The sequence below is a fragment of the Pan troglodytes genome, chromosome 2 (assembly GCF_028858775.2).
Source record: "Pan troglodytes isolate AG18354 chromosome 2, NHGRI_mPanTro3-v2.0_pri, whole genome shotgun sequence".
NCBI classification, from domain to species: Eukaryota; Metazoa; Chordata; class Mammalia; order Primates; family Hominidae; genus Pan; species Pan troglodytes.
Window position 1 is genome coordinate 36,391,260 of NC_086015.1, and position 24,835 is coordinate 36,416,094.

Here is a 24,835-nt window from a genome sequence, read left to right on the forward strand (position 1 = left end):
CAAAGAGGCACACGGAGATGTTCTGAGGTGACAGGAATATTCTGCATCTTGATTGTGGTGGGGATTGCATGGGTGTATACATTTGTCAAAACTCACAAACTATTCACGTAAAATGGGTGTATTTTAATATACATTATAGCTTGATAAAATTGATTTTAAAAGAAAAAAAGTGGAATATTTAAAAATGTCCACTCTAGCCCTTCTCCCATCTGCCATGCTGTTGAATTGTTTATTACCTCCTATATCCCATCTGGTTTGTGATCTTTTGGAGAGTTGGGAAGGTGAGGTTTCATCCCCATCTTCCCTCTGGAGCTCAGCACAGTGCCTGGAATGTAGTATGTGTTCAATTAAATGTCTACTGCAGTGAAAAGACTGGGAAGTTAATGAAGAGTCCTAGAACACCGTGAAGGGTGAGTTAGAAGACAATAGAGGTAAACCAATAGAGAGGGCAAGCTTAAGAGAGGTCTGTGAAATGAGAGCTGTGGGGATGGGAGACTGCCAGGAGATGCAGGAGGCTACAGCTGGGTGATGAGGCCAGCAGGGACCTGGAAGTGAAGAGCTGAATCTGTGGATGCATCTATGTTACCCAGAAATGATTGTCAGAACAGTGCTTGATAAATAGCAGCTACCAGGTGGCTAATGAACTGGGTACCTGGGAAAACACACAACCAGTACATAGGTTTCTAGAACATAGAAATGACTGTTTATGAGCTGTGGGGCCTAATAACCTCCAACCATTTAATGATACGGTACTAGGTTTAGCCATGTGAAATGGTCACTATTAGACCCTGTCCTACAAAAATGGCAATTTCATACGATTCGACCTACAACTTTATACTTGAGTTTCACACATAATATCAGTTGATCCTCAAATCTTTGCCCTGGCCAAGCACGGTGGCTCACGTAAATCCCGGCACTTTGGGAGGCCGAGGCGGTTGGATTACCTGAGGTCTGGAGTTCGAGGCCAGCCTGGCCAACATGATGAAACCCTGTCTCTACTAAAAATACGAAAAATTAGCCAGGCATGGTGTTGGGTGCCTGTAATCCCAGCTACTCGGGAGGCTGAGGCAGAAGAATCTCTTGAACCTGGGAGGCGGAGGTTGCAGTAGGCCAAGATCGTGCCACTGCACTCCAGCCTGGGTAACACGGCAAGATTCCATCTCAAAAAAAAAAAAAAAAAAATCTTTGCCTTACATTAGGCAGATGTCCATCGCTCCATTTATCTCGTAGAGACAATGGAGGCTCCACTGAGTTGTCAATGACTTGCCCATGGTTACTTAGTTTGAATAGCTTGGGCTGGCACTGAGATTTTCTCACTCCGCCCCAACTCCTCCAGCCTAGTTTACTGAAAACATCTGGACTGTGAGGAAAGGAACCAGGTGAAAACTCTGCAAGGTGTGGGGATAAGGTAGTACATTTACAGAAATCTATTTGGCATTATATATGAAAAGCCGTATATATGTTTGTTCCCTTGATTTGGGGATGTATCTCTTAGGAGTTTAAGATTCATGCACAAAAATGTTAATCCTGTCTTTAATCCAGGGAAACAACTGGAGTCAGCCTAAAACCCTAACAGTAGGAGAAAAGCCGAAGTAAGTACTTACATCTACTCAATGAGCCTTTAGAAACTAATGTACTCCCAATATCCCCTCCCAAGATTATTCAGAATCAGAATCAGCTAACACCATTATTAATGACTCCACTTTGTATTTTTAACAGATACATTTCTCAAGCTGTGCTGAACCGTGGTTGCTAGATTGGTCATTAAATTGAAGATCAGTTAACATGTTGTCTTTCTAAAAATATGTAATGGAGAAAAGTTGTGCGCACAAAAATATCAGTGGCACTGAAAACTGTTTACAAGGAGTTTTTAGTAGAAAATGTTTATGGTGTAACTTTGAATTTACAAAAGGCAGAGCAAACTTGAGTAGTAAAGAGTGCAGGATCGCAAGGTGATTTTTTATTTTGTTTTTCTGTATTTCTCCCAATTTTCTCCAGTAAGCATCAAATACATTCATAATCTGGAAATAAATATTTTTAACTAAAAGACAAGATAAAACAGTAGTCTTAGTAGGTTGAAACAATCAGTATCCTATTTGTGGAAAAATTAAAATCTTCCAGCCTCTTTGCAAAGACAAACAAGCAGCCTGGGCAATTGCATGAGGACCACTGAGGGGACTGCACCTGTTGCCTTTGCCTTTTTTTCGGAAGGAAGTGTAGTCAGCTTTGGTCATCATTTATCTCATTTATGAAAAATTTCATGGATAAAGTAAGAAAGAGAGTCTGCCTGCCTGCAAATCACTCATTTACAAATTTTGAATAACAAGATTATTGTGAAAATTTACATCTGTATACTTACTTATAGTAGGAAAAAAAAAACTATGAGAATTTACATTTGTATTTCTAGCCTACATGGAGAGAAGTTCTTGCATTCACACTATTCTGCTGTCTTACACAATTCCAGAACATTCGTTCACCATACTTAGAGAAGGTATAACATGTAATAGTCTTCTGTGATTTCTTAAATAGCACTGGACTTTAACTTTTTAAAAATAAGGGGTAGCTGAGCATGATGGCATGTGCCTGTAGTCCCAGCAATTTGGGAGGCTGAGGCAAGAGGATTGCTTGAGTCCAGGAATTCGAGACCAGCCTGGGCAGCATAGCAAGACCCTGTCTCTATAAAAAATAATAATTACAACAGAAAAATTAGCCTAGTGCGGTAGCACACGCCTATAGTCTCAACTACTTGAGAGGCTGAGATGGGAGGATTGCTTGAGCCCAGGAGTTTGAGGCTGCAGTGAGCTCTGACCATGCCACTGCACTCCAGCCTGGGCAGCAGAGCAAGACCTTGTCTCTAAAAAATAAATAAAATTTAAAAAATAAAATAAGGGATGATGATCATTAATAACAGTGCTATAATCCAGCAAAGTCCCACCCCAAATGGCCTCATTCTTAATTCCTGTGTCTACTTTTCATAGATTTATAGGCTCTTTCCTCACTGTCCAGACTGACAGTACAGTCTGTCTTTTATGATCGTACATCTCCCCTCTGCAGCAGCCTAACCCCTTCTAATGAAGTGTTCTTAATTTTCACTAGACTCGTTGGAATGGTATATAAAATGAGAGCTGGCACAGGCTGAAGGGCAGCCTCTCCTACAAGTTAAGGGCATGATCCTTAATGCTTGAGCACTTAAACTTGGTCTTAACTAAATGTTTAAGTTTAGAGAGAAAATATTTGCAAAGTGCAAGTCTAATAAGGGGGTAAATATAATAAAATATATAAGGAACTCAAGAAAAAAACAACACAATTTTAAAATGGGCAAAGCACCCGAACAGACATTTCTCAAAAGAAGATATACAAATGGCCAACAGGTATATGAAAAAATGCTCAACATCACTAATCATCAAGGAAATGCAAATCAAAACCACAATTGGGTATCACCTCTCACTTACTAGAACAGCCATTCTCAAAAAAGATAAGCATTGGGAAGGATAAGGAGAAAAGGGAAACTTGCACGCTTGGTGGAAATGTAAATTAGTCCAGCCATTACGGAGAACAGTATGGAAGTTCCTCAAAAAGTTAAAAATAAAACAACCCTATGATCCAACAATCCCACTTCTAGGTATATACCCAAATGAAAATAACTCAGCATGTCAAAGAGGTATCTGCACTTTCATGTTCATTGCAGCATTATTCACAATAACCGAGAAGTGGAAGCAACCTAAATGTCCATCAACAGACAAAGGGATAAAGAAAATGTGGGCATACAATGGAATGCTGTTCGGCTTAAAAAAAGAAGGAAATCCTGTCATTTGCAACAACAAGGATGAACCTGGATGACATTATGCTAAGTGAAATGTCAGGCACCAGAAAGACAAATACTGCACGATCTCACTTATATGCGGAATCTAAAGAAGTCACACTCCATAGAAGCAGAATAGAATGGTGGTTGCCAGGGGCTGAGGGGAGGAGAGAGGAATGTTGGTCAAAGGGCACAAAGTTTCAGACAGACAGGGAAAAAAAAAGTTTAAGCCTTAGTTAAAAGGCTTTTATTTTTCTTGCTTGTTTCCTTTTTATTGTTACTATAACGTTTACAGTTTTTTAATATATTTACATTCAGAAATAAGGCAAAGAGGTATCCCCAAGTTTTAAGGATAAAAACAGTTTTTAATTTTTTAAGAAATGCTTTTGATATTTTGAGAATGATCAAGAGATTTGTCTTCTGAAAGAATTATTTATTGGTTCTGAATGCAAAACATAAATGGTATATTCGTTTGCTGGGGCTGCCATAACACAGTACCACAGACTGGGTGGCTTAATCAACAGAAATCTATTTTCTCACACTTCTGACTAGAAGCCCAAGATCAAGGTGTCGGTGGATTGAGTTTCTTCTGAGGCCTCGCTCCTTGGCTTGTAGATGGCCACCGTCTCACTGTGTCCTCACTTAGTCACCTTCTCACTGTGTCGCCTGTTCCTAATCTCCTCTTCTTACAAAGACACCAGTCATATTGAATTAGGGCACACCTTACCAACCTCATTCTAACTTAATTACCTATTTAAAGGCCCTGTCCCCAAATACAGTCATATTCCGAGGTACTGAAGGTTTGGACTTTAGCATATGAATTTGGTGGGGGGCCAGGGGAGGCATAATTCAGCCCATAATAAATAGCAATGCTTTTCTCTCCCCAGATACATGTATTTTCCCTCTGTCTCTGTCTGTCTCCCTGTCTCCCTGTCTCTCTGTCTCCACTTTTTTCCCTCCTTTCTCTGCTGGTAGCTTCATAAAGAAGTACCAGTTCTGGCAGAAAGCATTAGCACAAAGACTAATGATGCCCCACACTTGTGTGGTGTTTGATGGCCTTTCTCAACATTTCAAGCCCATTTCTGGGTGAACATTTCACAAATGCAATCACTGAGGTCCGGACAATGTCACTTGCAGGCAGACCAGCAACTGGAGTCCCACTTGCTTATTCCAGAGGTCAAGAAAAGCAAAACTGGCCGTAACGCAGACCTTCTCACTGCTTAAGGAATTAGGGGCTCCTCCCCTTGTCCCATCCTTTCTACAGGTACAGCCAAAAGCATGAGGAAGCAACCCGCCTGCAAGTTATAACCAATAGAGAGCACTCACAAAGCGGAATGTCCACAGGGAGGCCACAGTCTATCTACCTGGGGAGACATGGCAAATAATCACACAGGAAGTTATCAGAAAATAAGAGTCAACTGTCTAAAGCTTCACTGCCTGATCCACCAAATGTCACCATTCCCTCACTGGCCAATGTCAAACCTTCTCTTTTTGCCAATCATGTCGAAGCACACAAACATCAGTGCTGGTTGACAGTCAACTTTATGGTGGTTTTTCTAGAGATACATTGTGGGGAGATGGGGTAATGCAGGGACCACCTGTGCAATTCAGCACCAAATTATCTCTTGCCGGCTGGAACTAAGTACAAGTGGCCACAGCCAGGAAATAATTGTTAGCAAATTTTATTGTCCACCCGCAACTGTGCACAGAGCTCTGTTTTGGGAACCTGAGGGGATATTGGACAATGCACGTAAGCTGGGCGAGGGCTACGCAAAAGAGGGTGGGACTAAGCCAAGGGCAACCCAGAGGGGTGTTTTGTTTTGTTTTGTTTTTGCTAGATTCTTGCTCAAAGTGCTGTTTGCACTTGTCTGCCAATGCTCCCAACATGCCAGGTCCAACCACTTTCATCCCAGCCTATTTCAGAGGCCACTAACAGGCACCAAATACCTGAATAAGTATAATTTCATTTAGTCCTTAGCCCAGTGAGGTAAGCTACGTGAACCCCATTTTGCAGATGTGGAGACTGATGTGCAGAATGGCTCTGAGGCCCCTAAATTCCAATCCAGGTCTTCTAAATCTGAATCCAGTGCTCTTTCCACTTTTTTTCTTGAATTCCCAGATGTTTCCTCTAATTTATCCCCCCCCCCCTTTTTTTTTTTTTTTTTTTTTTGAGGTAGAGTCTTGCTCTGTCACCTAAGCTGGAGTGCAGTGGCGCGATCTCGGCTCACTGCAACCTCCGCCTCCCGGGTTCAAGCAATTCTCCTGTCTCAGCCTCCCGAGTACCTGGGATTACAGGTGCACACCACCACGCCCAGCTAATTTTTTATTTTTAGCAGAGGTGGGGTTTTGCCATGTTGGCCAGGCTGGTCTCGAACTCCTGACCTCAGGTGATTCACCTGCCTGGGCCTCCCAAAGTGCTGGGACTACAGGCATAAGCCACCACACCCAGCCTGTTCCCCACTTTTAAGTAGACGGTTATTCTGCTTGCTCAACAGATAATGCAGACTGAGCTTTCATGTTTAGAGTAAGAATTTAATAGAAGAGTGAAGTTGATCTTCCCTGTTTAATGACAGTCACAATTATTCGTGGGCTGCACAGCAATTAAGCATAACGAAGTACTAAACAGGTCTCCCCCTGTCTAATTTAAAAATTATAAAGCTCCACTACTGCATACCAGGCATTGTGATTGGTGCTGAGGATGTCAGGATGAAGGCCAAGAAGAGCCTGCACACTTTAGAAGACTTAGTATGTGCCAGGCACTGTGCTGAGGACTTTCCATGCCTTAATTTATTGAATCCTCACAGAAGGCTTTGCAGATTGTATTTTCCAAAGATGATCACAACAATATCATCACGCACCTTCCTAATCCAGTGGTGGAGTTTATTTCAGCATCCCCTTCAATGTGGGCAGGCCCTGACTAGTAGCATACAGAGGGAGTAAAGATGTTCAGTTCCAGGCGTAGTCCTTATCTGTCTTGGCAGCTTCTTCTTGCTTCCTGGAATACCTTTTCTGCAATGCTTCCTCTCAGAACCCAGCTGTCATGTTCTGAGAAGCCCAAGCCTTGTGGAGAGGCTGCATGTGGGCATTCCAGTGACAGCCCTCACTGAGCTCCCAGCCAACTGCCAGCATCAGCTGTCAGCCATGTGAGAGCCATCTTGGATGTCCAACCCAGCTGAGCCTTCAGATGACTGTATCCCCAGCTGCATTCTGACTACAACAGTATGAGACTCCAAATGAGAACCAACCAGCTGAGCCCAGTCAAATCACAGAGCCATGAGAGATAACAATAGATTATTTTAAGCCACAAACCTTTGGGTTGCTTTGATATGCAGCAGAAAATAATTGGATTAGCAAACATAGGTATGAGTTTTCATTCCCATTGGGACAGATGGGACAGGTTGACCCATCTGTCCCATCTGGGTTTAGAAATTTCCCAGCTTCACAGAGCTTGTAGGTGGCAGATTTAGGATTTAAACCCAAGGCAGCATGACCCTGACTGCCGAGTTTCCACACATGACTTCTTTCTATGAGCTCCCAGTCTCAAAAGAGTCAACTAAAGTGAGATATGTCACACACTTCCAGTGTGGGCAAAGGGCTGGGTGCATATACAGGAGTCAGGTAACTCAATCACATTTGCCATATTGTCTTGTCACCTATCTAGCCTCATGTAGCATCTCCCACTTCTTTGGACCTCATGCTTAAGCCTGCATGAACTTCATCCCCTCTAATCTGTCATGCCCGAGTACTTACCTGGAACTCTCTTCTCCACCCACCCAAGGCTGGTTAACACCTCTTTATCCTTCAGTATGCAGCTAAGATGGCCCCTCCTCCAGGAAGCCTTCCCTGACTTCCCCATCACATCCCTGACAGGGTAAGGTATCTCCCCATGGGCTCCCATAGTACCCCACTTTTATTCTATCATTAGCATTTTTCATACATATTGCCTGTTTTCTCAGTCTGGGCAAAGAACATGTACTCCTGTGCCTGACACAGGTCCTGGCACTTTGTCAGTGCTCAATAAATATTGCCATGGGGATTGCTCATCACTCAAAGAAGGCTTCTCAGAGGCCGTAACATTTTGGCTGGACTTTGTGAGACTGGCGGGCATTTGCCAGGTTAGCAGTTTTCAACCAGGGTCATATACGCATCGAAATCACCCATGCAACTCTTCCCAAACATGGATGTCCAGCCCCGCCTGAGCACACTGAATCAGAATCTCCAAGGCTGAGCCTGGGCAGGTATAGTTTTCATAGGTTTCACAGGTGATTGCAAATGACAGCATGGGATAAGGAAAGATAAGAAAGAGATCTCATTATCATCATCATACTCATCATCTTACTGTCAGCAACAGTTCTCAGCATTTGACATATCTTAACCCCTTTGATCCTCACAGTGTTCATTGTCTACATAAAGCACAAATCCTAAGGTGGGCATCCGCAGTCCTGTGGTATCTCTCCAGCCAAGGTCCCCAGCCCTTTTCCCCAAGTCCCCACACTCCAGCCACGCCAAAGGACTGGGAATTCCTGGAATCCGTGGTGCGGCTTCATGCCTCCTTTCTTGACATATGTCATTCCCTCTTTTGCCCACCCCATAAATTTTTAATCGCCCTTCAAGACCTAGTTCCAAGCACATATTCTTTTTTGAAACTTTCTCCTCCCAGTTCAAGACAAGCTGGTTACTCCCAGCTTTGGGCCATCCCTTACAGGGATGCTACAGCTCTGCATTAATCCCACAAATATAAACTGAGTACTACTTTGGGCCAGGCACTCTGCTAAATACTGGACACAAACAGGGAACCGTCTAACCCAGACCCCGACTCCTCCCAACAGAGATGACGGAGATGACGACCACAGCTTCCTCGGTTATCTGACTCTATTTCCCTGTATTGCTATGGTTACAAACTCCCTGGGGGAGGGAGTTCCTCTTCTGGGAAGTGTTCAGTCAGGCATGTGGAAGGCTCTCCGTAACATTTGCTGAGTGAGGGTTGTGAGCAAATAACAAGGTGAATCCTCCTCTCCTCCCTTCCTCTCTCAGTAAAACTTTTCCCCAGCAGCTCTCAAAATTCCTTGGATTACCTAAATCCAAGAAATCTTTTATTTCACCCTTAAAGATGGTCTTTGATGCTTATGGTTATGGAAATGGCAACCTACAGGAGTCCCTCAGCCCTCAGATAATGAAGCCTCATTGTTCGATACATAAGGACTTAGGAAAAATGATAAAATAGGTAACATTTACTACTATGAGCCAGATGCTACTCTAGACCGTTTCCATATGTCTTATCCCATTTAGATCTCGCAGTTACCCTGAGGGGTCATTTCTATTGTTGTTCCTCTTTACAGAGAAGGAAATGGAGGCTGAGAGAGGCTTGCCCAAGGTTGCACATCTAGCAAGTGATGGAACTAAGGGCCAAACCCAGGCAGTTTGGTTCCAGAGTCCTGCCTCTCAGCCACACAGCCAGGCAGCACAGAGACAAAGGTTTCAGGGTCCCACCTGGCGCTAAAGACCAGGTATCCTGGCTGGCCCCGCTGTGGTGAGTACATGCCGCTCTCCCTCTGCTGGGCCTCAGCCACTCTCTTCTGCTCTGCCTCTCCTTATTTCCTCTCATGGCCCATCCAGCCTCCTGGCTTCCACCTTCTCTCTATGTCCCAATTGCTAAACCCCTCTCAATGCCTCACATTCAAACTCCGCAGGACAGAGGATCATCAGTGGAGCTCTCACTCTTACTAGGCAAAGTTCCCTTATAAGGTCACTCCAAACACTACTGGCCAACCCACTGATGGGCTGCCCTTGGCTCAGGAGCCAGCCTGATGCAATAAATTTCCAATGGATATAAGGCAGCTGATTGGTGATTCTCAGAAGGACCTGAGAGTTTGACTGGTTTACGGAACCTAATAAACTTTTTAAAAATTCACTGGAGGCCGGGCGCGGTGGCTCACGCCTGTAATCCCAGCACTTTGGGAGGCCGAGGCGGATGGATCACGAGGTCAGGAGATTGAGACCATCCTGGCTAACACGGTGAAACCCCGTCTCTACTAAAAATTCAAAAAATTAGCTGGGCATGGTGTCGGGTGCCTGTAGTCCCAGCTACTCAGGAGGCTGAGGCAGGAGAATGGCATGAACCCAGGAGGCGGAGCTTGCAGTGAGGCGAGATCGCGCCACTGCACTCCAGCTTGGGCGACAGAGCGAGACTCCATCTCAAAAATAAATAAATAAATAAATAAACAAATAAATTCACTGGAAAAGGATTTTAAAGGCTGATATTGGAAGAGTTTCATGGATACCTGATGCCTTTGTCTGCCTGGCATAGCTCAGACTTCCTAACAAAATGCCATGGCCAGGTGGCTTAAACACCAGAAATTTATTTTCTCAGAGTTCTAGAGTCTGGGGAGTACAAGATCAAGGTGCTGATCGATTTGGTTCCTGTTGAGGGCTCTCTTCCTAGCTTGCAGAAGGCTACCTTCTCGTTGTATTCTCACATGGTGGAGAGAATGCCAGCAGGTTCTCTGGTGTCTTTTTTATAAGGACACCAATCCCCCCCTGAGGGCCCCACCCTCATGATCTCACCTAAGTCTAACTATTGCCCACAGGCCCCATCTCCAAATGTCATCACATTGGGCGTTAAGTCTTCAACTTTTAAATGATGGGGGGACACAAACATTCAGTCCATAACACTGCCTAATATTCACTCCGCTTTCTGATACTCACACCCTGGTTTTCCTTTTTGGAACCACCCCTTCCTCACTCAGTTCCTATGGTTCTACTGGGCTGAAGCTATCCCACCCCCAGCTTCATGGGTAGGTAGAACTTGACCTGGCCACCAAAAATGTTCCACTCCTCTGGCCATAGTAATTCGTTGAAAGATGGAACCATGACCCATATTTGGACTAATGAGAGATAGTGCCTATTATGGACTGAATTGTGTGTCCTCCCTGCCCCAAATACATAGGTGGCAGCCTTACCCCCAAGTGTGACTGTATTTGGAGATGGACTCTTTGGGGAGATAATATGGTTAAATGAGGTCATAAGAGTGGGGCCAGAATCCAATAGGACTGGTGTCCCTTTAGGAAGAGACACCAGAGATCTCTCTCTCTCTTTCCGTGTACACAGAGAAAAGGCCATGTGTGGACACAGCAAGAAGGTGGCCATCTAAAGTCATGAAGAGAGGCCTCACCAGAAACCAGCCCTGATGGCAACTGGATTTTGAACTTCTAGTCTCCAGAATTGTGAGAAGTGAATTCTTGTTGAGAAGCCACCCAGTATGTGATATTTTGTTATGGCAGCCTAAGACAGTACCAGAGCCACTGGAAAAGACAGGCTGAAATAACGAAGGCAGGATTATTGTGTAAGCCTGAGCTGTCAGAGCTCATGAGAGGGCCTGCCTGAAAAGCCAACACAGAGCAGAGTGAAGCCAGGAGATGGAGGTCCTGACTGTGCCTGAGGAGCACCTGGATCCAGCCATGCCTGAAGTGGGTGTATACCTCTGCATATCACAGTTACTCAAGCCAATGAATTATTTTGTTTTGCTTTTTATTAGTTTGTTTGTTTGTTTTTGAGACAAGGTCTCACTCTGTTGCCCAGGCTGGAGTGTAGTGGCACGATTATGGCTCACTGTAACATTGAACTCTTGGGCTCAAGTGATCTTCCCCCCGCTCAGCTTCTTAAGTTGCTTGGACTATACATCTGGCTAATTTTTTCATTTTTTGTAGAGATGGGGGGTCTCACTATGTTGCCCAGGCTGGTCACAAAATCCTGGCCTCAAATGATCCTCCTGCCTCGGCCTTCCAAAATATTGGGATTATAGGCATGAGCCATCGTGCCAAGCCTATTTTGTTTTTTGTTTTGTTTTGTTTTTAAAGACAGGGTCTTGCTATGTTGCCCAGGCTGGCCTGGAACTTCAGGGCTCAAGAAATCTTCCTACCTCAGTCTCCTGAGTAGCTGGGACTACAGGCATGCACCACTGCTCCCAGCTTGAATGAACTCTTCTTTTTGCTTGATTTTAGTTTGTCTTATCAAAAGCACTGTGACTAATACAGAGTCAACTCTAATTTTATTACTTTTTTCATTATATCTGATCAGATATAACATCATAAACACACTGGTGAAGAAGAGTTATAGTCAGAGTACCACTCGAATTGAAGCTTTAAACTGTCAATAAGCCACCTGCAATCCCTTGGTGTAGAGAAAAGGAGAACTTGGACATCTTGATTTCTCACCAGGTATTCAGAGGTCACCCACCTGGTTGGTTCCCTCTTAGAGTGTGACATCTTTAAAGTGGGCTATGAAGCCCTTTGCCTAAGACCTTGCTTTCCCAAGGGGCAGCTATTCACACCTAGCAGACAACACACTAGTGTAGACATCTCAGTGCACTTGGCAAGCCTCTGAAGCCTCTTCTTGTTAAGTCAGGCCAGCAATGGCCCTTGCACTGGCAAGCATCTTGCTCAAGCTCTTAAGTGATCATAATAAAGTGATTAACACAGAGTGCCCAGCACAGTGATTATTTCTGATTAGAGGTGGGTGGTGCATTAGTCAACACCAGGCAGAAAAGCCCAGCAATGTTTCTGAGCAGACTCAGGAAGTGATAGTTGTTCTCAAACTTGAGTATGCATCAGAATCACAGAGTGATGGTGAAGGGGGTGGGGAGTGAGGGTGGGGTTGGGAAGACTTGTTAAGACACACACTGCTGAGCCCTACCCCTAGAGTTTCTGATTCAGCAGGTCAGAGTGGGCCCCTAGAATCTGCATTTCTCACAAGTTCGCAGGTACTGCTGGTTGGGGGGCTATACACTGAAAATCACTGTTAGAAGACTGCTGAATTGGACAAAGGCCCCTCAAAGGAGAAATGATCCAGCAGTTGGTTTTTCTGCTTCCCTGAAACCCTCATCTCAACAAAGATGCCCTGTCATCTCCACTGTGGGTCCTGAAGCCTTAGACAAGTACAGAAGTGAAATGTACATCTACATAAAAAAATGATACATAGTACTAACTTCATGCCTGTGGGTATAGAGCCAGAAATGTCACAGCACGCCTGCATATCTATCACATTGTCACAGCAGCCCCTAGATGCAATTATTCCTGAATTACAGAGAAACAAATGGAGGTAACAGGCAGCTGTGACTGTTGTCTACAGAGAAGACACACGTGGAAGGCAATTTTTCTTGATCATGAAAATTGTCAAATGTACATAAAGGTGGAATAAATAGTGTAATAAATCCCCAAATGTTTCAACTGCAGTGGACTCTGGCAATGACAGTGGTCCTCAAATTTGAGTGTGCATCAGAATCAACTAAAAGACTTGCCAAAACAGAGATTGCATGGGTATCATCCACCAACAAGAATTATTAGGACTTTGCCACATCGAAAACTCTTCTGATGACAAGACAGCACTGGCAGGGAATAAACTCACAAAGGTAGTTTTATGTTTCGCTTTGTTTTGTTTTGTTCTTGAGGCAGGGTCTTGCTCTGTCACCCAGGCTGGAGTACAGTGTTGTAATCATGACTCACTGCAGCTTCAACCTCCCGGGCTCAAGCAATCCTCCCACCTCAGCCTCCTGAGTAGCTGGGACTACAGGCACGTGCCACCATGCCCAGTTAATTTTTGTGTTTTTTTGTAGAGATGGGGTTTCGCCATGTTGCCCTTGCTGGTGTCAAACTTGGGCTTGTGAGCTTGATTTTGGGATTACAGACATGAGCCACCGTGCCCAGCCAGATTTTTTGATGTTATCTCCAAGTGAATAAATGTAAGTATGGCCACAGGGACACTGCTCAAAAGGAACATGATAACATACCTCATTTTGGTAGTCCCGTTTGGGCCTGTCTTCATTTTTATGTTTTCTTCTTTTCCTTTTTCTTTTTTTTTTTTTTAAGAGACAGTGTCTCACTCTGTCACCCAGACAAGAGTGCGGTGGCAAGATCATAGCTCACTGCAATCTCGGACTCCTGGCCTCCAGGGATCTTCATGCCTTGACTTCCCAAAGTGCTGGGATTATAGGCGTGAGCCACCACGCCTGGCCGCTTCATTTTTAAAACAACCCAAAAGGGATACAGAATAGTATGTCACTTGGATAGCTGTTTGACAGCTTTTTCTTTTTCTTTTCTTTTTTTTTTTTTTTTTAATTGAGACAAGGTCTTGCTCTGTGGCCCAGGCTGGAGTGCAATGCCACTGTCATGACTCACTGCAGCCTCAACCTCCTGGGCTCCAAGGCTCCTCCAGCCTCAGCCTCCTGAACAGGCATGTGCCACAGCACCCAGCTAATTTATTTATTTATTTATTTTTATTTTTATTTTTATTTTGAGACAGAGTCTCGCTCTGTCGCCCAGGCTCGAATTCAGTGGCGCAAGCTCTGCTCACTGCAAGCTCCGCCTCCCGGGTTCACGCCATTCTCAGCATCCCGAGTAGCTGTGACTGCAGGCGCCCGCCACCACGCCCAGCTAATTTTTTGTATTTTTAGTAGAGACGGGGTTTCACCGTGTTAGCCAGAATGGTCTTGATCTCCTGACCTCGTGATCCGCCCGCCTCGGCTTTCCAAAGTGCTGGAATTACAGGCGTGAGCCACCGCGCCCGGCCCAGCTAATTTATTTTTATTTTTTGTTTTTTGTAGAAATGAGGTCTGGCCATGTTCCCCAGGCTGACAGCTTCTAACAGAAGCAAACATATGCTCCCCTTGTAACCAGTGCGTTCACTTGCAGATATTTGTCCCAGAGAAATGTGAGTTTGTATCCACCAAAAAAACGTGTACCCTAATAGTCACTATAGCCAGAAAAGAGACGAGGGAGGGGGGAAAGGCCGGAGGGAGGGAAGGAGGCAGGCAAGCAGGTAGGAAGGAAGCAAGCTTGGTGTCCATCAACTGGGTAAACGTTTAAAAAATACGGTATCTTTGCACAGTGGAGTACTACTCAGCAATAAAAAGGAAGGAACTGATATGAACTACTTATATTCCCAACAGGATGGATCTTCTAATTTGTTATGTTGAAGGAGAATATTCTGTATTACTTCAAGTTTATGAAGTCCAAGAACAGGCAAAATGAACCTACAGTGACAGAAAGCAGAATACACTGTAGTGGTTGCCTGAGGCTGGATAAGGATGGGGACAGGGAAGGAAGGTAGGTCAGGAAGGCCCACCACGGAACTTTCTGGGGTGATGGGCACGTTCTATTTGTTGATCTGGGCGACGGTTACACAGGTGTACACATACATAAAAATTAGTGGAGCTGAACACGTAAGGTCTGGGCATCACACTTTATGTAAGTTAAACTTCAGTAAAGTGCTCTCAGCACACATCCGCAGCCGCACCCACACAAAATCCCAGGAGGCTCAGTACCAGCTGTGGTCCGGGCCTTGCCCACCTCGGAGAGGCCACGACCCAAGGCATCCGGTTTCCTCTCGCTCCAGTCTAACTTCCGCGCATCTACGAGGGCCGGGACTGCCGCTACCTTTCTGGAAGGCGCCGGCCGGCCAGTCCCCGGAGGGATCCCGCCAGAGGCGGCTCCGCGTCTCCAGCAGCGGGGCAGGGACCCGGGCGCCCCGCCCTCGCCAGCGCCCGCCCCCGCCCGCCCCCGCCCGCCCCCGGCCCGCCCTCCGTATCTGGCCCCTGGGCAGCTGCCCGGGGAGGCGGCCAGCGAGCTGGGGCCGCGCAATGTCGCACGGAGCCGGGCTCGTCCGCACCACGTGCAGCAGCGGCAGCGCGCTCGGACCCGGGGCCGGCGCGGCCCAGCCCAGCGCGAGCCCCTTGGAGGGGCTGCTGGACCTCAGCTACCCCCGCACCCACGCGGCCCTGCTGAAAGTGGCGCAAATGGTAAGTGAGCGCGGGGCGCGAGGCCGAGGTTCTACAGGGCGTCCCGGGAAAGCAGGGGTCCGGGAGCGGACGCGCCGGGCGTCTGGACCCGGCCGGAGCCCAGGGAGCATCGCGCAGCGGGCGGGGGATCGCGTCGCTAAAGTTCGCAGCAGGCTTCCTCCGGGAAAGTTGCCGCCGCAGCCCCCGCGCTGGAGCTCAGTCCCCAGAGCTGCCCCGGCCCTTGCTCCCGCGGACCCAGGTCGCCAGGGTCGCAAGTTTCTCCGGCCACCCCCCTGCGAAGCCTGACCCGCCTACTGACTGAAACCACGGGCAAAGTTCCTTTTCGTCTTTCTTCCTCTTCTCTGGGCCGCGCCGCTTCGAACCCGAGCCGGGGGTGGAAGAGTCGCCCAGGCGGCGGCGCTGAGGCAGCGAAACCCGACCTCTTCCCCGTCCACGGCCTCCCCTTTCCTCCGAACCCAGCGCGGCAGGGCTTCCCTGCTCTGTGTGCAGTTTCGCTCGAAGGAGGAGGTCAGAGGGTCTTGCGTTCCATAGTGGGGAAAAAGAACTGGGACCGCTGAGACGGCCGTCCTGGTCCCCTGCGCCCTCAAGTTCCGAGGGAGGGCCCGGGTCTCAGGGGGCTCTGGAGGGCAGGTGGTCAGTTGGGAAAGGCCTGTTGTCAGGGGCTGGTACTCATGTAGGGGAGCCAGACTGTTGAATGGGAGTCACCCGTGGAGCCAGGCAGGATGAGTGTCTGGGCTTGGATTGTGACCAACTCAGCACAAGGGCCTTCTACCAGGGCAGACGTTGCCTGGCCGATTCTCTTGTTCCCCACTCTTTTCTTTTCTCCCCTCCCGTTTTTTTCTTCTTTAAAAGTTTGTAATCTGAAACAACTTTTCCGTTTGTATGATGTGTTTTGAAACTGGGTTGGGCTGTTTGTGAGTCTCCACCATTGTAATGTTTGCACCAAGAATGGTGGGGAAGGGAGCGGTAAGTTTCAAAAAGAGGTGTGGGGAAAGGAGTGTGGGGCTGGACAAGGTCACACACCCAGAAGCTGGGGCCTGCTAAGGTGGACTGGCCCCAGGGGGTTGGGCACAGGACGTCTGTGCATCTATAGCACTGCCATTCCAGACACTGAGTGTGCATGAGGTGGCCCTCATGTCTTGCTTGGGCCAGACCTAAAGAGAAGGGGCGCTGAGTTCCTGCCTCCCTAAGAACGGTGTCTAGATAGACCAAAAATTAGGAAGAGGCATTTCAGCAACGTACAGAAAAATCTGGTGCTGAGCATTGTTGGGTTTGAGCAGGGCATTTTTTGGCCCAGGCTAAGAGATTTGATCAGCCAAATAGAAGAGACCAGCCCATCTCACCATCCTTAAAAGATGGGCTGGGGTGAGACATATCCTACCTGAGCATTGGAAGGGATGAGTTTGGTAGACAGAGAATGGGATCAGAAGCCTCCATCTTGGCCCCTGAGTTTGCTGGACAAAGATATTATGGGATGAAAAGTCTCCTTGTTGGTCTATGAGTTTGGTACACAAACATAATGGAGATGAAACCTCGGCAACATAGCGAGACCCCATCTCTACAAAAAAAAATTTTAAAACCTTGTGTGGTTGGCATGGGCCTCTAGTCCCAGTTACTTGGGAGGCTGAGGTGAGAGGATTGATTGAGCTGAGAAGGTCAGTGAACTGTGCCACTGCACTAGTCTGCGTGACAGAGGGAGGCCTGTCTCAAAAAAAAAAAAAAAAAAAAAAGGTACAAAGAAAAGGTAATGGAGATGAGAAGCCTTCATGTGGTCCATGATTTTGATGAATAAAGATACTGGGAGATGAGAAATCTCCATCTCATCTTAAGCTCCTCAGCTAGCCTCTGGCCTGTGGTCCTTGGGCCAATTTGCAAGTGGCAAGAGTGGGGCCTGTTGTTCCAAAAAAGAGAACAAAGACTTGAATAATTTCTTTATCTGGTTGCTTATTCTCTATGTGCTCCTCTTAAAACCATGCTGAGGAGTCTTACACCTGCCCTGGAGGATTCCCCATCACTGCTGCAGGCTTGTTTGATCAGACCCTCTGGGAGCAAAGTTGCCCTTGCAGGATGGCTATATTAGTCCTAGTTAGGGCTATCTACTTGGGCCTCTTATCTAACTCCTCCCTATTTTCCCACTTCTCCTCTTTTCTAAGACTCTGCTTGGGCATTTGAGGTTCATTTGTCTTCTTTGCTGGAAAATGCTTGTTTAGCCAAGTTTTAACATTGGGGAAGGGCAGAAGCAGCTAAATTAATGCCACCCATTGGGCTTTCTTTCTATGGGTCTCTCATTTTGACCATCAATTTCTCAGTTTCATACTGAACAGGTTGACCCTTTTGTCCTCAGCTTCTCATGAAATGTTTTCATCATGATCTGATCAATAGATCTGCCAACACATTGTCTTAAGAAATCATTGCAAAGGCTGTTCCACTGGAGAATGACTTCCCTTGTCTTGGCCTCTTCTGGGTCCCCCATTACTAGAAAATGAGTTTCTGAGTGAATGTGTGTACTTGACATGTCATTTATACATGTGTAATTTTTATAATCCTCTGGCCATGATAATTCAGTTTTTTTGGTCTTCCTTTTTGGAGTAGAGACACAGTCACAGGTTTTGACTTTTGACTTTAAAGCACTCTTTTTTTTCTTTCTTTCTTGAGAGGGAGTCTTGCTGTGTCACCAGGCTGGAGTGCAGTGGCACGATCTCAGCTCACTGCAACCTCTGCCTCCCGAGTTCAATCAAATCTCCTGTCTCAGCCTCACAAGTAGCTGGGACTACAGGCACGGGCCACCACACCCAGCTAATTGTTGTATTTTTAGTAGAGATGGGGTTTCACCATGTTGGCCAGGATGGTCTCGATCTCTTGACCTCGTGATCCGCCCCCGCCTCTGCCTCCCAAAGCGCTGGTATTACAGGTGTGAGCTGCCGCGCCTGGCTAAATGACTTTTTTTTTTTTTTTTTTTTTTTTTTGAGCGAGACAGAGAGTGTCTTGCTCTGTCACCCAGGCTGGAGGACAGTGGTGTTATCATGGCTTACTGCAGCCTTAACCTCCTGGGCTCGGCGATTGTCCCACCTCAGCCTCCCGAGTAGCTGGGACTATAGGCACCCACCACGATGCCCAGCTAAATTTTGTATTTTTTGATACAGATGGGGTTTTGCTATGTTGCCCAGACTGGTCTTGAGCTTAGGGATTCAAGGGATCTGTCCACCTCGGCCTCCCCAAGTGCTGGGATTACAGGTGAGCCACTGTGCCTGCATGAGACTCTTTTTTTTAATAGCTATTTTTTTTTAGCCCTATTATTGTTCTTGATAATGTTCTAGTAATTACACACTATATACCATGTGTGTATAATCTCATTAAATGTTTCTAAGAATCCAGTGAAGTAACATGTTTGATAGATAAGGAAACGGGCTAAAGAGTTAAAGAGACACTAAAGTCACACAGCTCTTAGCAGTAGTGGTGGAACCGATCCAGGCCTAATGGCCTGATCTCCAAAACTCATAACTCTGGCAGAGTTGTTGCTTGTTAATAGTTCTAGGGATATAAAAGCCACAGTGAGATAACACTTCACACCCACGGAGATGACATCAATAGAAAACAACAAGTGATGAAGATGTGGAGGATGTGAAGAAATTGGAACTCTGATACAGTGCTGATGAGAATGCAAAATGGTACAGCCACTTTGGGAAACTGTGCAGTTTCTCAAAAATTACCATGTGACCCAGCAATTCTACTCCCAGCTCTACCCAAGAAAATGAAAACAGATGTCCACATGAAGACTTACACATTCATATGTGTTCATAACAGCATTATTCATAATAACCAGAAAATGAAAACAACACAGTTGCCCATCAAATGATGAATGTATAAACAGCAACTAAAACTAAGTGGTACATTCATACAATTGAATATTATTCAGTCATAAAAAGGGAGAATGAAGTACTGATGCGTGTAACCATATAGATAACCATGAAAACACTAAGCTGTGAAAAAAAGCCAACCACAAAAGACCACGTTATATGATTCCATTTATATGAAATGTCCAGAATAGGCAAATGCGTAGACATAAAAATAGATTAGTGGTTGCCTAGGTCAGGGAGCAGGGGTTGAAAGGAAATGGGACGTGACTGCTATAATGGGTATGGGGTTTCTTAAGGGGGTGATGAAAATGTTCAAAAAATCGGTGATGGTGCCGGGTGCGGTGGGTCATGCCTGTAATCCCAGCACTTTAGGAGGCCGAGGTGGGTGGATCACCTGAGGTCAGGAGTTCGAGACCAGCCTGGCCAATATGGTGAAGCCCTGTCTCTACTAAAAAATACAAAAATTAGCTGGATGTGGTGGCAGGTGCCTGTAATCCCAGCTACTGGGGAAGCTGAGGCAGCAGAATTCCTTGAATCCAGGAGGCAGAGGTTGCAGTGAGCTGAGATTGCGTGACTGTACTCTAACCTGGGTGACACAGCGAGACTCTGTCACAAAAACAACAACAACAACAAAATTGGTGATGGTGATGTTGCACAACTCTGTGAATATATTAAAAACCACTGAGATTTATACTTTAAATAAGTAGCTGGATGGTATGTAATTATGTAAATAGACCTGTGGATGAATGTGAGGGGGCAAGGAGCTCTGCATGCAGCCACTGGGTGTGGGGAGGCCACAGCTACACTTCAGGAAATCCCTGTGGTGTTCCCACCACATCCACTCCTAGAAGAAGGAGTGTCCCCTGCAGGAGTCACAAAAGCTGGGCTGAAGGGCATCCCCTGAGTGCCTGAAGGGTCTGAGCTGAAAGGGATGCCCTGGGGTCTGAAGGGGTCTAGATACCCTTGCTGTGGGATTAAGGAGACCCCAGGATGGGGCTTGTGGCCCTACCAACACGTCCTATCTCTTTGTTCATTCAGCAGACATTTATAACTGCCACATTCATCTCCATTTGTGCAGAATCAGATGACTGTGACAAAGTTCTTGCCCTCAAGTAATCTGTGGTTCAGCTTGTCATGGGAAGAGGGGTCTTGTCCCAGACCCCAAGAGACAGTTCTTGGATCTCGTGCAGAAAAAACTTCAGGGCAAGTTGTAGAGTATAGTGAAGTCAAAGTAGTTTACTAGACGCCACTCAATTACAGAGTAGAGACTCTTCAGAAAGCAAGAGGAGGAACGCACCCATTGCAAATACAATGCTTGCTTATATAGGTTATTAAAAATAGTGTACTTTATTACAAAAGCTTGCGATCAGCTTGTGACAAGCTATTAATATTGTTACTTTCCTATGTGATTATTGATTTTAGCAAGAACTTATGAGTGTACCATTATTTTAAAAGCAGAACCTATTCTTAAACTAAGAATACTTTTTCTTCTTGAAGAACTGGGACATTTCCGTAAGTTCTGGGTCTTTATTTAGTTAGTTAATATTATTAACTTGGGCCGGGTGTGGTGGCTCACGCCTGTAATCCCAGCACTTTGGGAGGCTGAGGTGGGTGGATCACGAGGTCAGGAGATTGAGACCATCCTGGCTAACATGGTGAAACCCCGTCTCTACTAAAAATACAAAATATTAGCCAGGCGTGGTGGCACACGCCTGTAGTCCCAGCTACTCGGGAGGCTGAGGCAGGGGAATCTCTCGAACCCAGGAGGCAGAGGTTGCGGTGAGCCGAGATCGCAGCATTGCACTCCAGCCTGGCAACAAAGTGAGACTCTGTCTCAAAAAAAAAAAAAAAAAAAATTATTAACTCATTCCCTCAACCATAAACATCTTGTGACCAAGAGTGCCCAACCCCCTGGGAATGTAATCCAGCAGATTTGGCTTTCTCTCGGCCTTTATTCAAGATGGAGTCACTCTGGTTAGGATGCCTCTGACAAGCTGAGGGGATGAACAAGTACCAAAATTGGCTGCTCAGGAAGATAAAAGTTCTGATAGTTGCCCACCTTATGGAAGAGGATCAGAGGGCAAAGGTGATATTTAAATTGTATCTTGACAGATGAGTGTAAGTTTTCAGGTTGGGAGTGGCTCATTTACCCCTTTGGTGCCTTTATTCAATATATGTTTAAGTTAGAGATAAGTGGTATGTTAGGGTTGGGAAGGAAAAAGATGTAGCAAGAAATGAGCCAGAATTGGGGTAATTATCTTAATCTTCCCACCCCAGACATTTAGAAATGGGTGCCATCTTATCCACTGAGCATCTGCTATGCTGTTAATCTTATGCTATGTGAAATACAGCTATTAACAAGATAGACTCTTTCTGCCTGTGCAGAAAAACAGACTGTGACATTTACATAACCATAACATGGACAGAGAATCAGAATGTATTTCACAAGCGGCAATGATGGAAATCTAAATGTCTTCTGGGAGGTTCATTTATTTATTTGGCAAATATTTGTTGATCACCTACTGTGATCAGCTAACTAGTAGGTGATCACGACTGTGTGCTAGGGAACCGTGGAAAGAAGACAGATGAGCCCCTGCCTCTTTATACTCAAATAGAGAAAATAAACATTAATCAAAATGGTTATGAATATGTAATTACAAACAGGTTTGAAATTATGAAGGAGAAGTACTCAGTGGTATAGAGCATATACTAGGGGGTGTGACCTTTTGGGGATTAGGAAGGGCGTTTCTGAGGAAGGGACATCTGATGTGAGCATGAGGAAATTGCATCACAAGCAGAAGAAAGAGCATTGGCTGGCACAGTGGCTCATGCCTGTAATCTCAGCAGTTTGGGAGGCTGAGGCGGGCGGATGGCTTGAGTCCAGGAGTTTGAGACCATCCTGGGCAACATGGTGAAACCCGGTCTCTATGAAAAAATACAAAAATTAGATGAGTGTGGTAGCACATGCCTGTAGTCCTAGCTACTCGGGAGGTTGAGATGGGAGGATCTCTTGGAGGTCTAGGCTGCAGTGAGTGGTGATCGCCACGGCACTCCATACAGCCTAGGTGACAGAACAAGACCCTGTCCTCCCATTCCCCCAAAAAAGAAAAGAAAGAGCACGGACCCTGGCTGTTAGTGGAGGGAGGAGTATCTCTAGGGCTGGAGGGGAGAGAACAGGGTGGGAGTATTGGGGATGAGACTGGAGGTATGCAGGGACCAGACTCCAGGGTCTGCCAAATCTTGGTGAATATATATATAGTCCTTAGTCTAAGAAAAATCAGCAAAGCATCATATCAACTCACCATTCATGAGGTGACTCTTAACTAGGGGCTGTACCGCCCCCTAGGGGTTATTTTGGAATTTTATGGAACCTTTTTTTTTTTTTTTGGTTGTCACAGGGATTAGGGTTATATTACATATATATCTTATTCATTTCAGAATAGTAATGCAAACTGGAATTTTGACAGTGCAATTTTGACAGTGCAAAATACTTTATATCCTAAAAGGATGTTTTGTCTGAAATAAGATTGAAGGAGCCTTCCCAGACTGGGTGCTGGTGGGGAGTACACTGAGGTTTCTTGGCAGGAGAGTGGGTCCTAGAGACCCTCTAAGAGGCCTGGGCAATTCCAGGCTTCACTTTGAGAATTCACAGGTTAGGTGCCAAGTGGAATTCAGCTGTGGGGGATGTCAGCCTCTGGTCTAGCTGTGAATAGACCTGTTAGCACAGAATAGCCCAGCATCATCCAGAAGGGCCCATCCCTTTATGTTCTGCTTTAGACGTGTATGGCGGAGGGCGAGGAGGGGGTCTAGTTTGGTTCCCAAGTGCAGTCTGCACACCCATGTCCTACTTCCTGGAAGTTGGAGAGTAAAAAGCAGCAAAGAACCTCACTGCCAAGATTCTTTGACCTCAGCCCATTCCTGACAAGAAACTACTGTCAGTGACCAAACAAATGCAAAAATAAAATATAATAAAATAAGTTATTGGCTTTATTCCTAACAAAAGTAATACTTGTTCATTGTGGAAACTTTGGGGAGCACAAGAAGAAAATAGACTCACCCACTCCCTCTTCCCCAAGATTAAAAAGTAAAACTAAAGTATTTTATAGTAGATACACATAATTTTGGTGGTGGTTTGTTTTTCTTTTTTAATTGAGACAGAGTCTCAGTTGCCCAGGTTGAAGTGCAGTGGTGCGGTTTCAGCTCACTGCAACCTCTGCCTCCCAGGACCAAGCGATTTTCCTGCCTTAGCCTCCCAAGTAGCTGGGATTACAGCCTTGTGCCACCACACCCGGCTAATTTTTGTATTTTTAGTAGAGATGGGGTTTCTCCATGTTGGCCAGGCTGGTCTCAAACCCCTGACCTCAGGTGATCCACCCGCCTTGGCCTCCCAAAGTGCTAGAATTACAGGCGTGAGCCACCTTGCCCAGCTGGTGGTGTTTTTCTTTAAACAAAACTAGGATGATTCTATACATATTTTGTAAATGCTTTTCTTTTTTTTTCTTCTTCTTCTTTTTTTTTTTTTTTTTTTTTTTTGAGGTGGAGTCTCACTCTGTTGCCCAGGCTGGAGTGCAGTGGCGCGGGCTCACTGCAACCTCCAACTCCCGGGTTCAAGCGATTCTCCTGCCTCAGCCTCCCGAGTAGCTGGGACTACAGATACGTGCCACCATGCCCAGCTAATTATTGTATTTTTAGTAGAGACGGGGTTTCACCGTGTTAGCCAGGATGGTCTTAACTCCTGACTTCGTGATCCACCTGCCTCGGCCTCCCAAAGTGCTGGGATTACAGGTGTGACCCACCATGCCTGGCTGTAAATGCTTTTCTTGCTGTTTGTTTAGTATGTGGTGCATTTTGTTCGTCTGCAGTTTGGTTTCTAACAGTGCTGTCATAGCCAGTCATGGAGGTACCGTGGTTGTGTGTACCATGGTACACTGTGGCTCTGGGAGCTTCCAGTTCTACCTGCATACAAAGGAGGCTGTGATGAACCTCCATGTAGAGAATCCTGGTGTACAAATCTGTAAATACTTCTTCAGGATAATTGGCACTGACCTTTTGCAGAGAGAGAAATGAAGTGCCTCTTGCCCTTCTCAGGTGGCTGGCATAAAACAATTCTCTAGACTTTTTAACATCTAGAAATTAATGAGTGCCCCTTTATCATCCAAGAGTTTCAAGGAGCCAAGTGTGATAGTAATAGTATTTAAGCTGTAATCGTATTTTTGGTGTCTGATGATTTAGAAAAGGAACAGTGACAGACAGACTAGAAAATTCAAAAATGCTTTTAAATGCTCTTGTATTTAAGTAATGGCCACAGTATCTGCATATATTTGAAGAATGGAAGTTCCACTCTTGGGGAAGGCCTTACCTATTCAGGCTGCAGAGCTTAAGGCT

At 45.8% G+C, this 24,835-nt stretch overlaps 1 protein-coding gene across 2 annotated transcripts in view; it reads left to right on the forward strand.

The window, feature by feature from the left end:
* Positions 1 to 15,203: 15,203 nt before the first annotated feature.
* Positions 15,204 to 24,835, forward strand: part of CMTM7 (CKLF like MARVEL transmembrane domain containing 7) — a 63,648-nt gene continuing 54,016 nt past the window's right edge. Inside the window, exon 1 of one of the 2 annotated variants that reach the window (XM_003309684.7) lies at positions 15,204 to 15,593. In XM_003309684.7, coding sequence (XP_003309732.1) covers positions 15,435 to 15,593 — 159 coding nt within the window. In that variant the 5' untranslated portion in view covers positions 15,204 to 15,434. The remainder of the gene's footprint in view (positions 15,594 to 24,835) is intronic. The other variant, XM_003309683.5, reaches the window with a different exon arrangement.